The 23,139-nt window shown below is 42.7% G+C and overlaps 1 protein-coding gene across 8 annotated transcripts in view; it reads left to right on the forward strand.

The window, feature by feature from the left end:
• ITSN2 (intersectin 2) overlaps positions 1 to 23,139 on the forward strand; it is a 226,842-nt gene that overhangs the window by 66,854 nt on the left and 136,849 nt on the right. For all 8 annotated transcript variants that reach the window (XM_061607527.1, XM_061607529.1, XM_061607530.1 and 5 more), the window contains 2 exons: positions 5,641 to 5,781; positions 10,784 to 10,871. In XM_061607527.1, coding sequence (XP_061463511.1) covers positions 5,641 to 5,781; positions 10,784 to 10,871 — 229 coding nt within the window. The remainder of the gene's footprint in view (positions 1 to 5,640; positions 5,782 to 10,783; positions 10,872 to 23,139) is intronic.

Raw genomic sequence — 23,139 nt, forward strand, 5'->3', positions numbered from 1 at the left:
TTTACGCAGAAGTACAAGAAAAAATTGATCACGCACTAAAACAAGATATGCTGATAATCATGTGGGACTGGAATGCAAAAGTAGGGAACAGAGAAGAATTAGGAATTGTGGGGAAATGGGGCTTAGGAGACAGAAACAAAGCAGGAGAAAGACATTGAATTCTGTGAAGCCAATGATTTGTTTCTTGCGAACACATTTTTTGAGCAACCGAAAAGACGACTGTACATGAGGACATCGCAAGATGGTCAATCTTGGAATCAAATTGATTATATAATTGGTAGCAGAAGATGGAGAAGTTCTATACTTTCTGCAAAAGCAAGACCAGGAGCAGACTGCGGTACAGATCATGAACTGGTTGTATCGAACAGAGTAAAGCTAAAGAACAACAAAGCAATCATAATACCAAAATACAATTTAAATAACACCCCAGAAGAATATAAAGATCAAATAAGGAACAGGTTTGAGGCTTTAAACCTAGCTGACAGAGAATCAGAAGAACTATGGAGTGAAGTCAGAGGCATTATCAGGGAAGAATGCAAAAAGACAATACCTCTAGTTAAAAAGAGAGAAAGACCTCAATGGATGACTGAAGAAACTCTTCAAATGGTTAAAGAGAGAAGGAAAGCAACAGGAAATGGAGATAGAAACATGGTCAGAACCCTAAATGCAACAATACAGCAACTAGTACATGGGGACAGAGAGAACTATTACAATAGTTACTGTGCAGAAATAGAAGAGGACAACAAAAAGGGAAGAACAAGAGCCCTATTCTAAAAAATTAGAGAAATGAAAGGGAAATTTAAACCAATAGTAGGGATGTTGAATAATCAACAGGGGAACACACTGACTGGCTGAGATGAAATGAAAGGAAGATGGAAGCAATACACTGAAGAACTCTATAAAAGAGATGCAAGGATGATAGATTCATTCATGGAGGAACCGTATGATGAAGAACCAGAAATTTTAGAATGTGAGGTGAAAGCTGCTCTTAAAATACTTGGAAGAAACAAATCACCAGGAACAGATGACATACCAATAGAGTTGCTACAAGCCACTGAGACTGAATCTGTCCAAATTTTGACAAAAACATCAACAAATTGGAAAACTAAACAATGGCCCACAGATTTGAAGTGTTCGATATACACCCCAATTCCAAAGAAGGGATCCCAGGAAATGCAGTAATTATCAAACTATTGCTTTAATATCCCATGCAAGTAAAGTAATGCTCAAGATTCTACAACAAAGGCTCTTCCCGTATATGGAGCGAGAAATGCCAGACGTTCAAGCTGGATGTAGAAAGAGAAGAGGTACAAGAGATCATATTGCAAACATACGTTGGGTAATGGAACGGACCAAGGAATTTCAGAAGAAAATCACCCTGTGCTTTATAGATAACAGCAAAGCCTGTGATTGTGTAAATCATGAAAAACTGTTAAATGCTTTAAAAGAAATGGGGGTGCCACAGCATCTGATTGTCCTGATGTGCAACTTATACTCTGCACAAAAGGCTACTGTAAGGACAGAATATGGAGAAACCAATTGGTTCCCCATCAGAAAGGGTGTGAGACAGGGGTGTATTTTATCACCCTATTTATTTAATCTATACACAGAACATATCATACAGAAAGTGGGATTGGACCAAGATGAAGGAGGTGTGAAAATTGGAGGGAGAAATATCAACAATTTAAGATATACAGACAATACCATACTACTAGCAGAAACCAGTAATGATTTGAAACGAATGCTGATGAAAGTTAAAGAGGTAAGCACAAAAGCAGGACTACAGCTGAATGTCAAAAAAGACTAAAGTAATGACAACAGAAGATTTATGTAACTTTAAAGTTGACAATGAGGACATCGAACTTGTCAAGGATTATCAATACCTTGGCACAGTCATTAACCAAAATGGAGACAATAGTCAAGAAATCAGAAGAAGGCTAGGACTGGGTAGGGCAGCTCTGAGAGAACTAGAAAAGGTCCTCAAATGCAAAGATATATCACTGAACACCAAAGTCAGGATCATTCAGACCATGGTATTCCCAATCTCTGTGTATGGATGTGAAAATTGGACAATGAAAAAAGTGGGTAAGAGAAAAATAAACTCATTTGAAATGTGGTGTTGGAGGAGAGCTCTGTGCATACCATGGACTGTGTAAAAGACAATTAATTGGGTGTTAGAACAAATTAAACCAGAACTGTCACTAGAAGCTAAAATGATGAAACCGAGCTTATCATACTTTGGACACATAATGAGAAGACATAATTCACTAGAAAAAACAATAATGGTGGGAAAAAGAGAGAGTAGAAAAAGAGGAAGGCCAAACAAGAGATGGGTTGATTCCATAAAGGAAACCACAGACCTGAACTTACAAGCTGTGAACAGGATGGTTCATGACAGATGCTATTGAAGGTCGCTGATTCATAGGGTCACTGTAAGCCGTAATCAACTTGAAGGCACATAACAACAACAACGAGACTACTGATATGGAGTTTAGTCTTTCCATTTCATTTGCAGCATCTAATCTGTCCCATTGGTCTTCTGTCTTTGAATATGAGATAAAAAATCTTACTACATCTCTCAAGCCTGGGAAGGCCCCAGGTGAAGACATGATGCCACCTGAAATATACCAGTATTTCTCTGATTGGTGGGTCTCTTTATTGGCTAAAGTGTTTACTCCAATTAATAATTCAGGTTTATTTCCAGCTGGTTGGAAACAGAGCATTGTTTTCCCCATTTATAAGAAGGGCGATAGAAGGGATCCTAACAACTACCGGCCAATAATAGATAGAGTTAAAATTATATAGCAACATAGATTTTAAATTATATAGCAAATTTCTCTTAAGCAAGCTAGAGGAGCGGGAAACTTCTGATCATATCATTCACACTGAACAGGCTGGCTTTAGAAAAGGTGAAAGTACTATTGATCATTGCTTAACCCTTTATTTTTTAGCTCAACAGGCCATTGCAGGCCCCAGCAAACACCTTTATGTCACCTTTGTCAATCTTGCTGCGGTGTTTGATTCGACTGATAGAAACCAGTTGTGGCTTAAATTGGCCGATACTACCATCGATAAACATCTCTTGTTCTTGATTAAAGAACTCTATAGCAACACATGTGCTGAAGTAAGATTTGGGATTCTGATTCTTTAACTGAACCTACTGCCATCACCAAAGGTGTAAAACATGGTTGCCTTCTAGCCCCATCACTGTTTAATTTATATTTAAATGATATAGTCCCAAAGTTACCTGGTTCAGAATTCTTTCCTTCTTCGATAGTGTCAAGAAAGATTTCCATTCTTTTTTATGCGGATGTGATTTTATTATCACTTACTTGAAGAGGCCTAAGAAGGGTATTGTCTAACCTTAGTGACTATAGCACAAAAGAAACGTTAAATGTCAATTATGCCAAAATGACAGTGATGGTATAGCTATTTTGGGTATACGTCGTTGCCTTATACTGAGTCAGACCCATTAGTCCATCCAGCTCAATACTGCCTGTACTGACGGGCACCTGTTCTCTGGGGTTTCAGGCAGGAGTCCCTCCCAGCCCTACCTGGGGATGCCGGGGATTGAACTTGGGACTCTTTGCATGCTACGACTCTTCCCCACAATAGGGCTCCTATGGGAGGATGGGCGGGATATAAATCAAATAATAAATAAATAAAATAAATAAACAATCCTTTATCATAGAGATCGTGGTTTAAACAAACTCTGGTTGATTTAACAAGCTAGCTTCATAACTCTTGGTTTGAAGTTGGCTTGTTTTGATACTGACTAGCTTAAAACAAACTACGATAATATATGTAACAACATATACAGCTAAACGTTAGTAAAGTCCTTCTCCCAGCCACTTGGGGAGGGGAGCACATGAGTCTGAGGCTTGGCTTGGGCTTGGGCAGCTCGTGTACAAAACCATTGCTTAGCGTTAGATGCAAATCTAGCAAGTGCCTGTGTGCTACTGATGATGGGGTAGTCTCTTCTTTTTACTTTCAGGGTTCACAAGACTGAAACCCGGCTCTTCCTCTGGAAATCATATTTGTTGTTGTTGTGGGCTGCTCTGTGAATGTTTAGATTGATGGGCAGCCTATAAATATAACGCTGATGCAATCTCTCCCCTTACAAGCTATCTCAGTTTTGAAATTATTTTAAGAGCTTTTATCATGTATGTACATATGGTTGCAAATGCAGCTTACATTCTGCCACTAGAAATCCCCCCTCCTCCTCCTCCAATCTTAGAATTGTGTGAAAGTGAGTGACTTTTCCATAGTTAAGTTTCTGGTTGCCACAGCAAATCCTCCCTCCCTTTAAATGTGAGGCTGCTTCAAGTGTATGAAGAGATGACTACAGACCTCCACCCCAACTGTGTGTTGGTGTGTTCTCTGCTGTAGTGCGAGCCACTGTTATGAGTTAAATTTTTGTGCCCCACCCAGATTTTGACATACCATTCTCAGACTTCTTACTAGTAATCCGAGTGCATTTGAATTGGTTTTCATGACAACTTTAGCTGTCTGTCTTTTATAAAATGCCTTAACCAGTTTTGTTCTTTTGGCAATGAGTGATCCAGAGGAGGGGGGTTAAAAGGAGAGCACTTAGCCACTTTACAGTAGAAAGCTCATCCACTTACAAAAGGGGGAAAGAATGCAAGGTGCCAAATCATTTCAAGGACCTTACTCTTCCCTCCCTGCCCCCTGTTGAGGGATGCAAACTGTTCCTTTGCAATATCAAAATACTCATCTTGCTTTTAAAAAGGGTAAATAGGCTTGCCTCAGTGCAACAAGATTCTTCCCCACCCTTTCCCTTTTACTTCTATAGTGATTGCACTGTACTTTTCAGTTTGCCATACTATCATATCAAGGAGGAAGCCTCATTCTGAAAAGTGACCATCTATTCTGGCCTTTGGACACTAGTTTTGCCACCTGATCTAAAGAGAACTCCGATATTGACTGAGAGTCAAAGTAGACATGATGTGAGGTTTCCCAAACTCCCCTCATCTCCTTAAATATTATCTGTGGGAGATCTGATTTGGATTGGGCTGCATGGATATGTTCTACCTCCATGGCCAAAGGCAGTATTCTTCTGAATACCAGTTGCTGGAAATCTCAGGAGGGAAGAGTGCCATTGCACTCAGATCTTCTTGGTGGCTTCCTATAGGCATCTGGTTGGACACTATGAGAACCATATGCTGACCTGATCCAGCAGTCTGCTTGTATGTTGTTATGCAGGGACAGTGTCTGACTTTGTCTAATACCTATTACACCCTAAGAAAAAACATGAAGAAGTTAAGGGTGTAAGTTTTTTTTCTTTGTGGCTAATAGTGGGAGGGGGAAGGAAGGGCAATTTGAATTAGGGTATAGGATTTCAACATCCTTCCCAATGCCACACCTGCAGTCCAAAGTGTCTCCCCCACATTTGTTTTTTAATAAAAAAAAGTTTTTTAGAAGGAAAAATACATATCTTCAACTTTAGTGGCTTGTTTGACCCTGAGACCTCTTCCAAATAATTTTATCTTAAAAATTCATATTAAGTAGTTTTGACTCATTTTCTGTTTTTGGGGGGGGCAGTGATTAGCTGATGTATATCAGAGGCATATTTTTATGTTCTCAAATTACATGTTTGATTCAGACATTTTTTTGTTACAGAATGACAAACACCAACAGATCTCTGGGAGATTGCAAGATATTAGAAAAAGAAAACAAATTCAGAAAAATGAGCTGGATGTTCTGGAAAAGAAATGTGATTTGGGAATTATTGAAAGCAAGCAGTTACAGCAACAGCTTCAAGTATGTGATTTCACTTTAAGTTTCAAAGTGCTGCCCTGCCTTTTCCAGATGTATCTTCAAATGTATAACCATCTTTGTTTCCATCCAAACAATTAGTCCGCAAATAGCTCGAATTTTCAAATATAATGTTATTTAACTCTTTTCATTTTTACTATAAAAGACCTAAAACTGATAAAGGTTGTTGGTGGGAACTTTACCAGATTTATGTTATTTTCCATGATAGTGGAAATCATGGTGGTAATGACTGTTGAAGACTTGTGTACAGTAACGAGAACAGAGAGATTGGCTGTAATAGGGACCAGTGACAGTCCTCAGAAAAATGTAGTAAGGAAGCCAAGCCATAAATCACATGGTCTTCGATGCCTGTATCCTAATGCGCAGAGCATGAGAAACAAGCAGGATGAACTTGAACTCTTAATACAGGAGGGCAATTACAACTTGATAGGTATAACTGAAACTTGGTGGGATGACTCCCATGACTGGAATACACCAATTGAAGGATATAACTTGTTCAAAAAGAAAAGAAGGAATAAAAAAGGAGGTGGAGTCACACTATATGTTAAAAATATATATCCCTGCACAGAAATACAGGAAGATGAGCTTGGAAGTTCCACCGAGAGTATCTGGATTAAAATTAATGAGGCAAGTAATAAAAGGAATGTGGTGCTTGGAGTCTACTACCGACCACCCAATCAAGGAGAAGAAGAGAATGTAACTTTCGAAAAGCAAATTGCCGATAGTTCGAGGAGGCATGATGTAGTAGTAATGGGGGACTCCAATTATCCCGATATCTGTTAGGAGACAAATTCTGCCAAAGACGGCCCCTCCAATAAATTTCTGACTTGTGTTGGAGATAACTTTCTCCTACAGAAAGTGGAGGAAGCCACCAGAGGATCAGCTATCCTGGACTTGATTCTAACCAATAGAGATGATTTGATGGATGAAGTGGCAGTTACGGGAACTCTGGGAGAAAGTGACCACACCATACTTGAATTCTTGATTTTAACAGAAGCAAAAGCTGAGAGTAGCCATATGTGTACCCTGGACTTCAGGAAAGCTGATTTCAGTAAACTCAGAACAATTGTAAGTACGGTTCCGTGGCAAGCGACCCTAATGAGAAAAGGAGTCGAAGATGGCTGGGAGTTTCTAAAAAAAGGAAATTCTAAAAGCGCAATGGCAAGCAATTCCAACAAGGAAAAAAGGGGGTAAACAACAGAAGAAGCCAATGTGGCTTCACAAAAAGCTTAGAGATGACCTGAAAACAAAAAAGGACACATACAGGAAGTGGAAAGAAGGCCAGGCCACAAAGGAAGAGTACAGGCAGGTATCATGGAATTGCAGGGATGGGGTCAGGAAGGCTAAAGTGGAGAATGAGCTGAGGTTAGCGAGAGATGCTAAAAGCAACAAAAAAGCTTTCTTCAGGTATGTCCACAGTAAAAGACAGAAAAAGAAATGGTGGCACAGCTACTCAACGAGGATGGCAAAATGATAACAGATTACAAAGAAAAGGCAGAAGTGCTCAATTCCTACATTGGCTCAGTCTTCTCCCAAAAAAGAATCTATGACCCTTCCGGGAAACATAAAGAGAAGGGGCAGGATTGGAGCTTGAGATTGATAGACAAATGGTCAAGGAATACCTAATCACTTTGAACGAGTTCAAATCTGCAGGGCCCAATCAACTGCATCCTAGAGTATTGAAGGAACTGGCTGAAGAACTCTCAGAACCACTGTCTATTATCTTTGTGAAATCATGGAGGCCTGGTGAAGTACCGGATGACTGGAGGAGAGCTAACGTTGTCCCTATCTTCAAAAAGGAGGATGGGGAACTACAGACCGGTCAGCCTAACATCAATCCCTGGAAAAACACTGGAGCAGATTATAAAGCAGTCAGTCTGTAAGCACCTTGAAAACAATGCAGTGAAGAACAAATCCTGCCAAACTAATCTTACCTCATTTTTTGACTGGGTAACCTCCCTTGTAGACTGTGGGAATACTGTGGACATAATATATCTTGACTTCAGCAAAGCTTTTGACAAAGTGCCCCATGATATTCTGATTCCAAACTAGCTAAATGTGGGCTGGATGGAACAACTATCAGGTGGATCCACAGTTGGCTCCAGAATTGTACTCAAAGAGAGCTTATCAATGGTTCCTTCTCAAACTGTGCAGAAGTAATGAGTGGGGTACCACAGGGCTCGGTCCTGGGCCCAGTGCTCTTCAACATTTTTATTAACAACTTGGATGAGGAGGTACAGAGCATGCTTATCAAACTTGCAGATGATACAAAATTGGGGGCATAGCTAAACAAAATTCAAAGGGACCTTGATGGGCTGGAGCATTGGGCTGAAAACAACAGAATGAAATTCAACAGGGATAAATGCAAAGTTCTACACTTAGGAAAAAGAAACCAAATGCACAGTTTGGGGGTACTTGGCTCAGCAGTACGACATGTGAGAAGGATCTTGGAATTGTCGTTGATCACAAGCTGAATATGAGCCAACAGTGTGATGTGGCTGCAAAAAAGGCAAATGCTATATTAGGCTGCATTAACAGAAGTATAGTTTCCAAATCACGTGAAGTATTAGTTCCCCTCTATTCAGCACTGGTTAGGCCTCATCTTGAGTACTGTGTCCAGTTCTGGTCTCTGCACTTCAAGAAGGATGCAGACAAACTGGAACAGGTTCAGAGGTGGGCAACAAGGATGATCAGGGGACTGGAAACAAAGCCCTATGAGGAGAGACTGAAAGAACTGGGCATGTTTAGCCTTGAGAAGAGAAGATTGAGGGGAGATATGATAGTACTGTTCAGGTACATGAAAGGTTGTCACACAGAGGAAGGCCAGGATCTCTTCTCGATCGTCCCAGAGTGCAGGACATGGAATAATGGGCTCAAGTTGCAGGAAGCCAGATTTTGACTGAACATCAGGAAAAACTTCCTAACTGTTAGAGCCATACGACAATGGAACCGATTACCTAGAGAGGTAGTGGGCTCTTCGACACTGGAGGCATTCAAGAGACAGCTGGATAGCCATCTGTCGGGAATGCTTTGATTTGGATTCCTGCATTGAGCAGGGGGTTGGACTGGATGGCCTTATAGGCCCCTTCCATCTCTACTATTCTATGATAGTTTTGCGAGGAAAAAAATTATACTGAAAGAAATCTCAATATGCACTTTTTAAAGTATTAAGTTCTTGAGTTTTAATAGTTTTTTTTAGTTTTTACAAATTACAGCTTATAGAATGTTGAATGCATATTGTTGCATGGAACAATATTTGTTATTCCAAAATGCTTCAACTTGTGACTAATGTTCAGAAAAAATGGTCAGATTATAAATCCGAGATATTGAGTACATCAAAATAGTTTCTCCCATTTCTTCTGTGGGCGTAAAATACTATCTATAAATAATTTTCAGCTCGGTGTCCTTTACATTTAAGCATATCAAAAAATTATCTAAAGTTTGGAGAAACAAGCCCAGTTGCTCTGTGCCACTGTTAAATTAAATCAAACTGCCTGCATATTGACCGCAATATGATATCATGATGTACTATGGATTCCAGTGGAGAAACACTAATGACTGTCCTTGTACTTGCCTCAAGTTTTCATAACTTTCTATGGAATTGCTGTTAGTGGGTGAAATCCAACAGTCTTACACAGCATATTACGCAAGACCATTGATTTCAGTAGGTCTACTCTGTGCGTTAGATTGGATATTGCTTGTTATGATGATGATGCAAAAATTCTCTTTGCTAGATAGGGTTGGAGGACATTCTCTGATAGGGATAACTTCTCCTATTGGTCATAACAGACAGGGGTTCAAATCCTTTGCCTCCTCTCCAGGGGGAGGAGTTGTCCTGCCCTCCAGACCGACCCTGTCTGTGGTCTGTGAAGGTTGGGTATTTTTGCTGTTGCTCAAACCCTCTCTGTTTCTTGCCTTCTTTAATTTTTGTTCCTTCTTTCTCCTCTCCTCTGCTCACCCTTTATTCCTCAGGTTCTTCTATCCTTTGTCCCTCACCACAAGCCTCTGTTTTTCTTTGAGTACGATTCTGTAGCCAACTGTGGATCCACCTGATAGTTGTTCCATCCAGCCTGCATTTAGCTAGCTTGCTAATTAGAATATCATGGGGCGCTCTCGTGTCTCCCCAGACGGTTCACAGATTTCCGACTTGGAATATGAACTGGGTATTATCCACGTTAACAGGTTCCCATTTGAGACCATGGCTACCTGTCCTCTAAACATTCTGACCTTCAAGAAGGAGTTTTTGGTGTCAATGACATTAGTATACAGAGTTTCGGAGTTAGGGTGCTGTCCTCTGTCCCCCAACTCTGCATTTTTCATTAAGGCAAGGTGGTCCTGCGTCCAGACTCAACTTTTCTACCTAAGGGTAATTCAGTATTTCATAGATCCCAGGAACTGCAAAGCCCTGGAAAGAGGAGTGAACACCAAGTAAAACAGACATTTTACTGTTGTTTATGGGAGTTGTTTATTGGTGAAATTGACAATAATGTTAAAGAAACATGGACATTACAAAGAAAGGTTGGAAGGTTGGAAACATCATACAATATAGAAAAGAGATTGCCAATTTGGGTATGTTACAGTCTAATATAAGAAAAGGTATCGTGTGGTTATATATGTTTTTATACATCTATTTTTAAATTTATATCATGCTTTAGTTATTATACAGTATATTGGCAATGTATAGTAGTATTTAAATCTTATGTAACATAAGTAGCATTTCTAAGGTTCAAGATAGTATCACGGCCATTTTATAGAATATATGGATGAATGTACAGAAGAGATAAGTGTAAGCAGTATATTGTATTTATTTATTAATACTTTTTTATAATCCTGTTTACATGCCGTCACATAGTACCTTAGATATATCTCAGAATGGACAGCTGAAATGCCTTAAGAAGCATATGAAAATTGTTAAATGCATTAACTAAATAAATAAAAGAAATTATTCTGATGGTAACTTCCTGAAATTTCATCACCATTTCTATAGGAATATCAGAACAAGTTGATTCTCCTTGTTCCCATAAAACAGCAGTTAAGTGAGAGAATAAATCATACGCAGCTGGACAACTCTCCTGGTAAGTATCTTCAAAATAATTTCTCTTTCTGCTTTCTCAATTTTTCTTTATACTTCTTTGCATCTAACTTGCATTTATGCCTGCCTGAGAGGAGTTCAATTTGATGGACCTCCAACTGAGCCGACTGGGTCCTGGCTCAGCCGGGCTACACTGAGCAATGCTGGCATAATTCCCTCATCCCGGCTCAGCCATAGCTGGAGGTCTGCCAGAAAAGCTCAGCCGAGCATAAGGGGAGCTGGTGGAAGGCCTGCGAAAGGGCGCTCTGGGGGCATCTCGGAGGAGGGTCCTTACGCAATATCCAGGTCCTGTTCAGCTCTCTCCCATGGCCCTCCATCGCAGCAGACGGTATGCTGGGCAGGGGTGGATTGCAGTCTTGCCTAGTAGTCCTTCTTGTTTGCTTGTCTGTTGCCCAGTGGCCATGTGGAGTTGGTGGCAGGCACTTGCTTTGCCCCATAAGGGGGCTTTTTTTCCAGTCTTGGGGCAGGGGAAGAAGGAGTGACGGGATTGCCCCATTCAATAAAGGAATCACTCAGCCAGTCATTGCCTGCCAGGTGTGGAGCTGGCAGCAGGCCCTTCATTTGCCTGTGGAGGGGCTTTTATGAAGGGGGGTTGCTCAGGTATGCTCTGTGTGTGTGGTATGAGAGAGAGAAGCTGAGAGAGGGGACGAAGAGATGTGTATATGCATGGTCCGAGAGGTAGACATACACTTAGGCAGAGAGAAAGAGGAAGGTATTATAACTGTGGATATGTGAAGTGTGTGTGTATGAGAGATGCATGTGTGTCTGTGGCCTATATGTGTCTGCAGGAGTGCGTATAGTGTGGCCACCTTGTATATTTTTCCTGGTACTGGGGAATGCTCCCTGTTGTAATTAAACAGCAACAGCATTGGGGGGGGTGCGTGCATGTGCATGTGTTTTGAGGGGTATCAGTATGGTGTAATTTCTTCAGTCAGGGCCAGCAGGGCATAAGTGACTTATTTATTTATTTTACACATTTATAAACAGCTTCATGGCCTGGGGCCATCAAAGTATGGTAAAAAAAATTAAAAATACTTTTTTATTTTGTATTGTTGCACGCTACCCCAATCTCTGAGTGGTACAAGACTTCCAGGGATTGGTTTCTTTGCAAAGAAGGTCAGCGGAAACTGTGGTGACTTTTTATACCCAACCTGACCTTAAGATGGAGGGGTTCATAGCATTAATAGTCCAGTAGATCTTACTTTTTGAACAGGCTTGTAGGGAGGCACCCCACAGCCATGGTGCACAGAGCAGGCCTCGATGTATGTCTTTCCAGCTTCAACCCAAGATGAAACTAAAAAGCACAAGCCTCTCCTTGGCTCCAGGATATGGGGAGGAGGGCCTCTCCCCTGAGAAGAGTTCCAGTAGCAACAGGATCTCTCTTGGCTACATCCCTTTGGATATGTAGATCGGCCATTCAATAAGTCAGTTACCTCAGTGGCTAAACTATTAGATTAACAAAGGAAACTAGTCTGACCAGTAGAGCAGGTTTCTTGCTTGCATATCCCAACTTCAGATTCACATCCTGGATGGACTACTGCAACGCACTCTACGTTGGGCTGCCCTTGAAGACTGTTTGGAAGCTAAAATTGGTTCAACGTGCTACAGCTAAGTTGCTGACCGGGGCTAGTTTTCGTGTTCACACGACTCCCCTGTTACAGCAACTTCATTGGTTGCCGATTTGCTTCCGGACCCAATTCAAGGTGCTGGTGATGTCCTTTAAAGCCCTTCACGGCTTGGGCCCTGTCTATCTGTCCAATCGATTGTCTGTTTACGAACCCCCCGTCCTTTGAGATCCGCTAATGATTTTCTTCTTACAATTCCGCCAGTTTCACTAGTTCGTCTTTCAGGGACTAGAGATAGAGCATTCTCAGCTGTCGCTCCTAGACTCTGGAACTCGTTACCTGTAGACATACGTTCTGCCTCTTCGCTTTTGTCATTTCGCCGCCTGGTTAAAACATTTTTATTCTGGATTGCATTTAATTTAAATGAATAATTAGAGTTTTTAAGTATTGGATTGGGCTTACTGTGACCTCTAAATATAGAGATTGTAATTTTATTGCTGTATTTGTGCTTTTATCTACATGTTTTATTATGTTGTTCGTCGCTCTGAGTTTCTGTGAAAATAGAGCGGCTTATAAATATTTTTAATAAATAATAAATAAATAAATAAAGATACAGGGTTGAAGGGGACCCATAGAAATCATCCATCTCAACCCCGAAACCCGTAACAGTATTTTACCTGACAGTAAACATGGGATTGTCCGGGAGGGATGCAGCAATGACTGTACTCTAATTTTGTGTTATGCCACACCCCACAGCAGCCATTTTGGGTTATGCAGTGCCCCATGGCAGCCATTTTATACTGTCTCAGTCATGGCAGCCATTTTGTGCCTGGTGCCCACAGCATATTCTTAAAGTTCAGAATGTGCCCACCAGTCCAGGATGAGTTCCTTTATGGATTTTTGGGAATAGATAAAACTGGGAGTTCCTCTCATCTGTGTCTGACAGAAAATCATGAATTGATTTTGAAATATATCCCTAGGTTAAAACTTCAGTTTTTGTTGATGTTATGTGCCTTCAAGTTGATTACGACTTACGGCGACTCTATGAATCACTGACATCCAAGAGCATCTGTCATGAACCACCCTGTTCAGATCTTGTAAGTTCAGGGCTGTGGCTTCCTTTATGGAATCAATCCATCTCTTGTTTGGCCTTCCTCTTTTTCTACTTCCTTCTGTTTTTCCAGGCATTATTGTCTTTCCTAGTGAATCATGTCTTCTCATCATGTGTCCAAAGTATGATAACCTCAGTTTCATCATTTTAGCTTCTAGTGACCATTCTGGTTTAATTTGTTCTAACACCCAATCATTTGTCTTTTTCGCAGTCCATGGTATGCGCAAAGCTCTCCTCCAGCACCACATTTCAAAGGAGTTGATTTTTCTCTTATCCACCTTTTTCACTGTCCAACTTTCACATCCATACATAGAGATCGGGAATACCATGGCCTGAATGATCCTGACTTTGGTGTTCAGTGATATATCTTTGCATTTGAGGACCTTTTCTAGTTCTCTCACAGCTGCCCTCCCCAGTCCTAGCCTTCTGATTTCTTGACCATTTTCTCCATTTTGGTTAATGACTGTGCCAAGGTATTGATAATCCTTGACAAGTTCAGTGTCCTCATTGTCAACTGTAAAGTTGCATAAATCTTCTGTTGTCATTACTTTAGTCTTCTTCACGTTCAGCTGTAGTCCTGCTTTTGTGCTTTCCTCTTTAACTTTCATCAGCACTCGTTTCGAACCATTACTGGTTTCTGCTAGTAGTACGGTATCATCTGCATATCTTAAATTATTGATATTTCTCCCTCCAATTTTCACACCTCCTTCTTCTTGGTCCAATCCTGCTTTCTGTATGATGTGTTCTGCGTATAAATAAATAGGGTGATAAAATACACCCCTGTCTCACACCCTTTCCGATGGGGAACCAATCAGTTTCTCCATATTCTGTCCTTACAGTAGTCTCTTGTGCAGAGTATAGGTTGCGCATCAGGACAGATGCTGTGGCACCCCCATTTCTTTTAAAGCATTCCATAGTTTTTCATGATCTACACAGTCGAAGGCTTTGCTGTAATCTATAAAGCACAGGGTGATTTTCTTCTGAAATTCCTTGGTCCGTTCCATTATCCAACGTATGTTTGCGATATGATCTCTGGTGCCTCTTCCCTTTCTAAATCCAGCTTGGACGTCAAGCATTTCTCGCTCCATATATGGCAAGAGCCTTTGTTGTAGAATCCTGAGCATTACTTTACTTGCATGGGATATTAAGGCAATAGTTCAGTAATTACTGCATTCTCTGGGATCCCCTTTCTTTGGAATTGGGATTTATATTGAACGCTTCCAGTCTGCGGGCCATTGTTTAGTTTTCCATATTTCTTGACAAATTTTTGGACAGATTCAGTCTCAGTCGCTTGTAGTAACTCTATTGGTATGTCATCTGTTTCTGGTGATTTGTTTCTTCCAAGAATTTTAAGAGTAGCTTTCACCTCACATTCAAAAGGCGCCGAAAAGATAGCAGAGATGGCGCCTGCCTAATATTCAAGGGGATAGAATTCCACAGGGTGGGTGCTTCAAACTGTTTCAGAGTTCTATGTTCAGTGCATAAAAACAGATTGATATTCAAATGTACAGGCTACCTAGACTTTTTACAGGTTATTGGTCAGGGAATAATCTTATCCTTTGGCCTAAGATTCTCTCTTTCCCACTCCCACCCCCTACCCCCGCAGCAGCCATTTCGGAGGATCCAGTCTCTTCTTTCCACTTACCAAGCTAATGTAGAGATCACTCTCTGCAGAATTACTACCATTACAATCACAGCCGTTTCCTCCAACCCCATGAAATGTAAAGATTTAAGGAAAAGAGCTTTCAAATTAAGCACAACTTTGCAAGTGTGCAGATTTGCACTGAGAGGAATCATCCAAAAATATCTATTATTATTACTGTTTAGATGTTGAGAGTAACATGGATAAAACTCAACAGATTCACTCTCAAGGTTATAAATGGTGAGGAAGATGAGGGGGAAAGAGTTCTTCAGGATCATGGCCATTTCCACCAGTGATAGTAATAGCACGTGGTTGGTTTGCATGGACATCCACAGCAAAAGAACACAATAAGCAAAAAGGTTGTCGGAGGAAGTCTGAAAAATCTTACAATAAAGGGACAGAAGGGGCGGTATTAGTACAGGTTGGGGCATTCATCATGGCCTTATGAGTAAGCAAGAATCATTAATACCAGGAAAAATAGGGGTTTCACCTTGTTCTCTGTTGCCCAGGATAGGACTGGTTCTAATGGAATTAAATTACAGGAGAACAGATTTCAGTTGAACATAGGAGACACTGCTAAGAGTAGTTTGACAATGAAACCAGCTCCCATGTGCATGTGTGTTCTCTCCCTCACTGTGTCCTGCCCAGAGCCAAAGGATTCAGACTGAGCCGAGGTGATATCTTTTTCTCTTTTTATTAAAGTTATGGCTACATCCAAAGCAGTGTGCTTCATATGCCTGTCTACTCTGACTCACTATTTTCCCTAACTATCCTAGCTAAGCAGTCTCTGCAGCATTTGAGGAGAGTTGACTCAGCACGTGTGCCTTGGCAGACACCGGCTTAAGTAGGGAAGGTTTCCATGCATAAGTGGTGGCTCTGCCTGAGTTTCACCCTTTGAAAGTCTCTCTTCTTGTGCCTCCTCACATGGGCCAGGAGGGGTGAGTCTCAGTTGTCACATCCGATAGCCGGGCTTCGCTAGGTGACAGTGTGCTTTCTGGAAGCTGGATGCTGATTGGCTGGGAAGTGTTTGAAATGTCTGGCGGGGATTCCTGTACAGGCATGGGTGGCGCAATCAGACGCTTCCCAACTGCTCTGGCGTTGGACTTACAGGAGGGGCAGGAACTTCCTCCATGTAAGTGCTGGCCATGGGAGTTTGAGGTCTACCAGAACCCTCCTCACTCATCTCCCTTCCTCCAGCTCCCCAAGGAACCTCGTCCTCATCTGATTCCCCTCCCTGATCTAGCTCTCCCTCCGACTGGGGCACAACATCATTCCCCCTCCATGCTCCATTTCCCCCCACCCCACAGACTTGGCCTTAGCGCACCGCCCCTTAGCACGAAGTCAGCTGCACTTCCAGGAGGCTGCCCCTCTAGTTCCAAACGCTTCTCCCTAACAAAAGCAACTGGTTCCTGCGCTGAATGCAATTCCTCGAAGAAGGAGTCCTGGCATGCAGCTGCCACCAACTTCTTGAGGGGTATAATGAGTTGCTGTGGTCTCTGGGTCGGATTCTCCAGATACTCCGGCTTGTGGGACAGTGCGTCTGCCCACTTATTCTGCTCCTGTGGAATGTAATGAATTTTGAAGTGAAAGCGAGTGAAAAATTGAGCCCAATGCACTTGTCTCTGGTTCAGCTTACGTGCAGTGTGGACACTCTCCAAATTCCAATGTTCTGTGCGAACCTCTATCTCGTTCTGCTTCCCTTCCAAGTGATGCCGCCAAGTTTCAAAAGTATCATGGATTGCCAGCAACTCTTTCCCCCACAAGTTATAGTTTTGCTTGGAACTTGTTAACTTCCATGAAAAGTATGCGCGTGGCCTCAGACCATCCCCTCTCTGGGCTGGTTGTAAAAGCACCATTCCAATGGCCACATCCGACGCACCTGTCCCCACCACGAACGGGCATATAGGATCTGCGTGCTGCAGTATGGGCTCAGAGGTGAACAGGATTTTTAACTCCTCAAAGGGTCCTTGTGTGGCTTCTGTCCAGCAAAAGGGACCTGAACCCTTCAGACAGTCCGTGAGCGGTGCAGTTTTGTCAGAGTAGTTCGCAATGAACCAATGGTAATAGCAAACCCCAGGACCTGCTGGAGATTCTTCATTTTGGGAGGTTGCCATATGAGAACGCTGTGGACCTTACCCAGGTCCATTTTGACTCCTGTGGGAGAAATGCGGTATCCCAAAAAGTCCAACGTGGTTAGATCAAAACCGCATTTCTCCAGCTTGGCATGGAGGTGATGTTCCCTGAGGTGTTGCAGCACCACCTGCACATGCTCCTCGTGCTGAGCTGGAGAGTCTGAGTAAATGAGGATAGCATCCAAATACACGATCATGAAGCTGTCTAAATAGTCTCTAAAAATGTCATTCATAAAGCTTTGGAAGACCCCACGGCTGTTCGATAGCCAAAACGGCATGACCAAGTACTCGAACTGGCCATATCGAATCTTGAATGCAGTCTTCCAGTCATCCCCCTCCTTGATTCACACAAGATTGTCAGTTCCCCTCAAATCCAACTTGGTTATAGATCTTGGCTGACCGCAGTCGCTCCAGCATTTCGGTGATGAGTGGCAAGGGAGGGGTTGTGACCTCTTGGTAATCATTACATGAATATACCTCCCTGCTCTTTTTCTTAACAAACAGCAAAGGTGACTGAGATGGTCGAATGAAACCCCTCTTTAGATTGGTCTCTAGAAATTCCCTTACCGCCGCCAACTCTGGTTCACACAAGGGATACATCCGTCCTGAAAGGATGCGCGCTCCCAGCATCAGATTTATGGCACAGACATAGAGGTGGGGGGCAACTGGTCAGCTTCCTTTCTGTCAAAGATGTCCTGGTACTCCTCATATTTTTCAGGCAAAGCGGCTCCCTCCTGCAGCGCAGTTCCGGCCAACATGGCAGAGGGAGTCTTCTTCCACAGTTGGCAGTGCTGATGGCAATAGCCCGAGGTAAATACCACCACCGCTTCATCCCAGAAAATAGTGGGGTTGTGTAGAGACTCTTCGGTCTCTACGAGAGCTGGGATTTGGAGTTTTCCTGCACCGGAGCCCTTTCTCCTTTGGAGGGGCACCCCCGAGCAATAGAAACACAGCCCTTGCCTCCTGCTCTTCTCCTTGTCCTCTGACAGGCATGCCATCACCCCTCCAATTTGCATGGGCTCCACCCCTGATGGAGTTGAAGTTCCCATGCTAGGGGTGAGACAGGTGAGCGGGAGTGGCATGGGAGCCTGGGGATGTGGGGCTTTTGGCTTGCGCTCCAAACAACGACCTTCAACCCAGCTGTTGATCTGCAGACATAACTGGATAAACTCTGCGAAGCTGCCCGGCGGGGAGGCACGTGCCAGTTCATCCAGCACTTATGCGCTAGGTCCATTCCGGTAGAAATCCATCAAGGCAGAGTCATTGTAATCCACCTCTTGAGCTAGGACACAAAAAGGGTTGGTGTACACCCCCACAGAGCTTTCCCCCTGCTTCAGAGTTCCCAACTGCCAGGACACAGTCTCTTTCCGCTGAGGATCACAAAACATTTATTTTATTGATTTATTATTTGATTTACATCCCGCCCTTCCTCCCAGCAGGAGCCCAGTGCGGCAAACATCTCAGTCATAGTGTTGACAAACGCAGTATACTGGGTCAAGACAGGATCGTTCTGCACAAAAAATGTATTATCCCGTTTGGCAGCCTCCCCTTCCAAGGAGACTGATAATAAAGCCACCTTCACATCATCATTCAGGAACTTGGCTTGACTCACTTGCATGTACAGTTCACACTGGGCAAGTAACGTGGCAAACTGGTCACTCCGGCCACCATAACGGGGAGGCAATCCCATTGGCGCTTTGACACGGGCAGCCAGCATGGCTGCTTGAGCCGCACCTCCTTGAACAGCTTGGTTAAACATGGCTCGGAGGTTTTGATTCTTCAGTGGGAGACTCTGGGTTTCTGCGCGGAGGCTCTGGACTTCTGCATACAAGGCTTTGACTGTTCTCTGAAGACCCCCTTCTTTGCCACTGCTGGCCTCCATGGGTTCTGTCATGGGAGCGTCAGTGAAGGGCGGTGGTGGCTGAATCAAGCTGTCGTGCCCAGAGATGAAGGATTCAGACCGGCAAGGTGATATCTTTTTCTCTTTTTATTAGTTATGGTTACATCCAAAGCAGTGCGCTTCATATGCCTGTCTAGTCTGACTCACTATTTTCCCTAACTATCCTAGCTAAGCAGTCTCTGCAGCGTTTGGGGAGAGTTGACTCAGCACGTGTGCCTTGGCAGACACCGGCTTAAGTAGGGAAGGTTTTCATGCATAAGTGGCGGCTCTGCCTGAGTTTCACCCTTTGAAAGTCTCTCTTCTTGTGCCTCCTCACATGGGACGAGGTGGGTGCGTCTCAGACAGCACATCTGACAGCGGGGCTTCGTGGCTTCTGGAAGCTGGATGCTGATTGGCTGGGAAGGTTTGAAGTGTCTGGTGGGGATTCCTGCACGGGAGTGGATGGTGCGATCGGAGAGTCACTCCCCAGCTGCTCTGGCGTTGGACTCGCAGGAGGGGCAGGAACTTCCTCCGTGTAAGTGCTGCGCATGGGGGTTTGAGGTCTGCCAAAACCCTCCCCGCTCATCTCCCTTCCTCCAGCTCCCCAAGGAGCCTCGTCCTCATCTGATTCCCCTCCCTGATCTAGCTGTCCCTCCGACTGGGCACAACACGCTGGAGGTCTTCAAGCAGAGGCAACCATCTCCTGGGGATTCTCTAGCACTGAATACCCATTGTCAGACAGAGTTTAGAGAGCCTACTAAGCTTCCTCCAACTCTGTGTTTCAGTGTATTGGATTAAGCAGTCAGCTGAAATCTCTGTTCCACCATGGATTCATTGAGAATCTGGGCAAGTCTCTAGCTTTCAGGTCCAATTCTCTGACTTTAAAATGTGCACAATAATTAACTAGCTGATTGGATTGGTGCAGGGATTAGCGAATATAAAACATATTAATTACAAGGGCTATATAAGTAAAGAAAAAAGGGGACAGAGCTAGCACTCCTGGAAGTTGGCGATGTAGTCCGGGAGTTCCTTTTCCTTTTATTCATTTATGCCTGTTGTCTGAGCGAAAGACACTGAAACCCAACCAGTGTTTCATGCACCCCCAATAGGGGATGATCACTGGAGCGGCTAGAAACAAAAGTCTGGATTTAACACACTACTTTCGACCTGTGGGGAGAAGCATTAGCTCAAGACCCATATCTGAGGAAGCTACAGAATCACTGGTAAATATGGCACTGCCTTTCCCCATGCCGAGGAATTATATGCAGCCTGAAAATGTGGCTGCAATACAAGACGCGGTCGTGGCTGGAGCAGAAATGCAAATGCAACTCCAGGTATTCAAAAATGACCTTATGGGAAATTGGGCTGCTATTCTGGATTAAAAGGCTGGGAGGTTTAACCACCAGAATATAAAAATCAGAATCCAGTGTAGCAAAGATGGGAGAAGAGATGGCGGTACAGGGGAATGACCTTAAAATGCACAGAAAGGCTTCTATGGAGACCAAACCTAAGCTGGAAGATCTGGAAAACCGAAATAGAAGCAGGAATCAGATTTCATGGGCTGGATGAAGATATAGAAAAAGACAATATTAAATTGTTCCTTGTTAATTGGCTGAAGTCACTGCTACTTCTGTTCCCACTCACGGAAGACATCTCAAAAGGGCTCACAGAGCATTGGGGCCATGTTGTAAAGAGGGCTCCAGGGACATTATTGTTTGCTTTACTAAATTCACACACAAAAATAGCCTTTTAAAACAGCTAAGGAGCTTGGAAGGTGTTAAATATAAAGATACCCCAATCTTAGTCCTGCAAGACCTTCCCCTGAAACTCTGCAACGACAGAGGCGTCTGAGACCGTACACCTTAAAGCTACAGGAAATAGTTTTTAAATACTTTTGGGGATTTCCATTTAGCTTCATTGTCCCATACAAGGGAGCAACACATTCGGCAAGAACAATAAAAGAAGTAAGAAATATTTTGAAAATCCTACATTTGGATCCCCCAGAGAAGAAAGGTGCCGGGATGGATGGCGGCAAAGCCAATGAGGAATACATCCTGGAATCCGATGGTGATGAGGATGAATGGAGACAGTGAGAAGGAAAAGACCTCAAAGAACACGACAGGATAAAGTAGAAAGGAACAACTATGATGGCAGCTATCTCCTGCAACGCTGTCTGTGCAATTCGCCAAATCGCAGGAGATAAAATTGTATATTGTACATATTTATCAACAGTAACTAATTTTGTTTAGGCATTGCAGCACATATGGGAAAAAATAGAAAAGGCAATGAGAGGTTCTGAGCTATGTGGCCGTTCTATGAAGAATAGAATGGTATTTCCGCAGTTTATCTCTGTTTATATAGTTGTTAGGTCCAAACCCAACACGCAAGCCGTCACTGCCTTCTCAGCTCACGTACACCCGGGAAGGTGCGGAGTTGAGCGCAATTATCCACTACCAGAGGCTAAGAAATAACACAACACAATACAAGATTTACCTTTGCAAAGGGGACCCAGTACCTTCAAGCAAGATGCTTTTCAGAAGTGGGAACCCCGTTTATTAGAAGGACAGAGATTATATAGTTTCTTTAAGATAACAGCAAGAAGGGGTTACACGTCATAGAACTGCATAAAATATTGCCAGCCATAGTAACATCTAAGGAATAGAATTGGGGTGCTTGAGATAAGAATGAGCCAGGACATTCAGCTTCTTGCTAGACAAAGTAACGTTATAGATATGGAAAGAGGGGTGCTTTAGAATAACAAAGTCAGGCACATCTTGGTGCCTCAGGAAGGGGCTCACACAGACATGCGACCTTGAGATAAGCGCTTCAGACTTTAGCAACACAAAGGCAGATAGTGTGAGAGAAGGAACAGATCTATGTAAACTCATTAAACAAGGAAGACATCCATTTTACATTTTACAAGGAGATACGTGTCAAGGCCTGCAAGCACATCAATCAAGAAGGAATGTCTTTGTGATACAGGATGGCAACAGTATATGGGCCATTACAGCAACTATGCATAAAATATAGGATCAGCAAGTCAAAATCCAGCTTGAATAGGCTTTTATTAACAGAGCCACTGGAAGGTTAAAAGTAGGTCATGATGAAATAAACCGATATTTCACTTATCTCAAAACACCTTTTATTTCCAATACAACATAGTTTTTATAGTGGGGGGGAGGGGGATTTAATCTCATTTCTTTTTCTTAAACTAATGGAAGAAGCGGAATGCAAAACATGTTTTGGGGAAGAGTAACATTGATGTTAATTGGCTTATTGTTCCCTTTAATGCTCCCCACCACCACTCACATCAGTGGTGTAGCCAAGCCTCAAAGGGAGGGGTGTATTGGTGGGATTAACTGGGAGAAAGGGGGAAATTCTGGGACAAGGGGAAAAGAAGGGGGAAGGGAAGGGGGAAAGACAACCACCCAATTTAACTAAAAAGGGTGCCTATAAACAGTCTGAGTCGGTAATGTGCCCAAAGTAATATAACCACTGAACTGAAGGTCATTACATTAAACGTAAGGGGATGGGTTCACAATAAAGAGAAATAGGCTGTACAAACTGGTAAAAAACTTGTAAACCAAGAGCTTAATGTTGCAGGAAACCCATGGTGCAACATTAACAGATGGTCTTTTAAACAGCAAAATACGGAAGCATAAATTCTTACCAAAAGGATCAAATAAGGCAAGAGGAGTAGAACTATTGATTAGGGGTGATTTAGATTTTGAACCTACAAGAAGCTTTACAGATAAACAAGGAAGATTCCTTTTTCTAGAAGGAAAACTGTCCGGACTAGGATTAATTACATTGGTTACTTTTTATGCGCCTAATAGTGGACCACTATTTTTTTTTATATGTTACTGAATAAATTACACAAACTCACAAAAACTAATATAATTATAGGAGGAGATACTAATAT

This window comes from Rhineura floridana, chromosome 2 (assembly GCF_030035675.1).
Source record: "Rhineura floridana isolate rRhiFlo1 chromosome 2, rRhiFlo1.hap2, whole genome shotgun sequence".
NCBI lineage: Eukaryota > Metazoa > Chordata > Lepidosauria > Squamata > Rhineuridae > Rhineura > Rhineura floridana.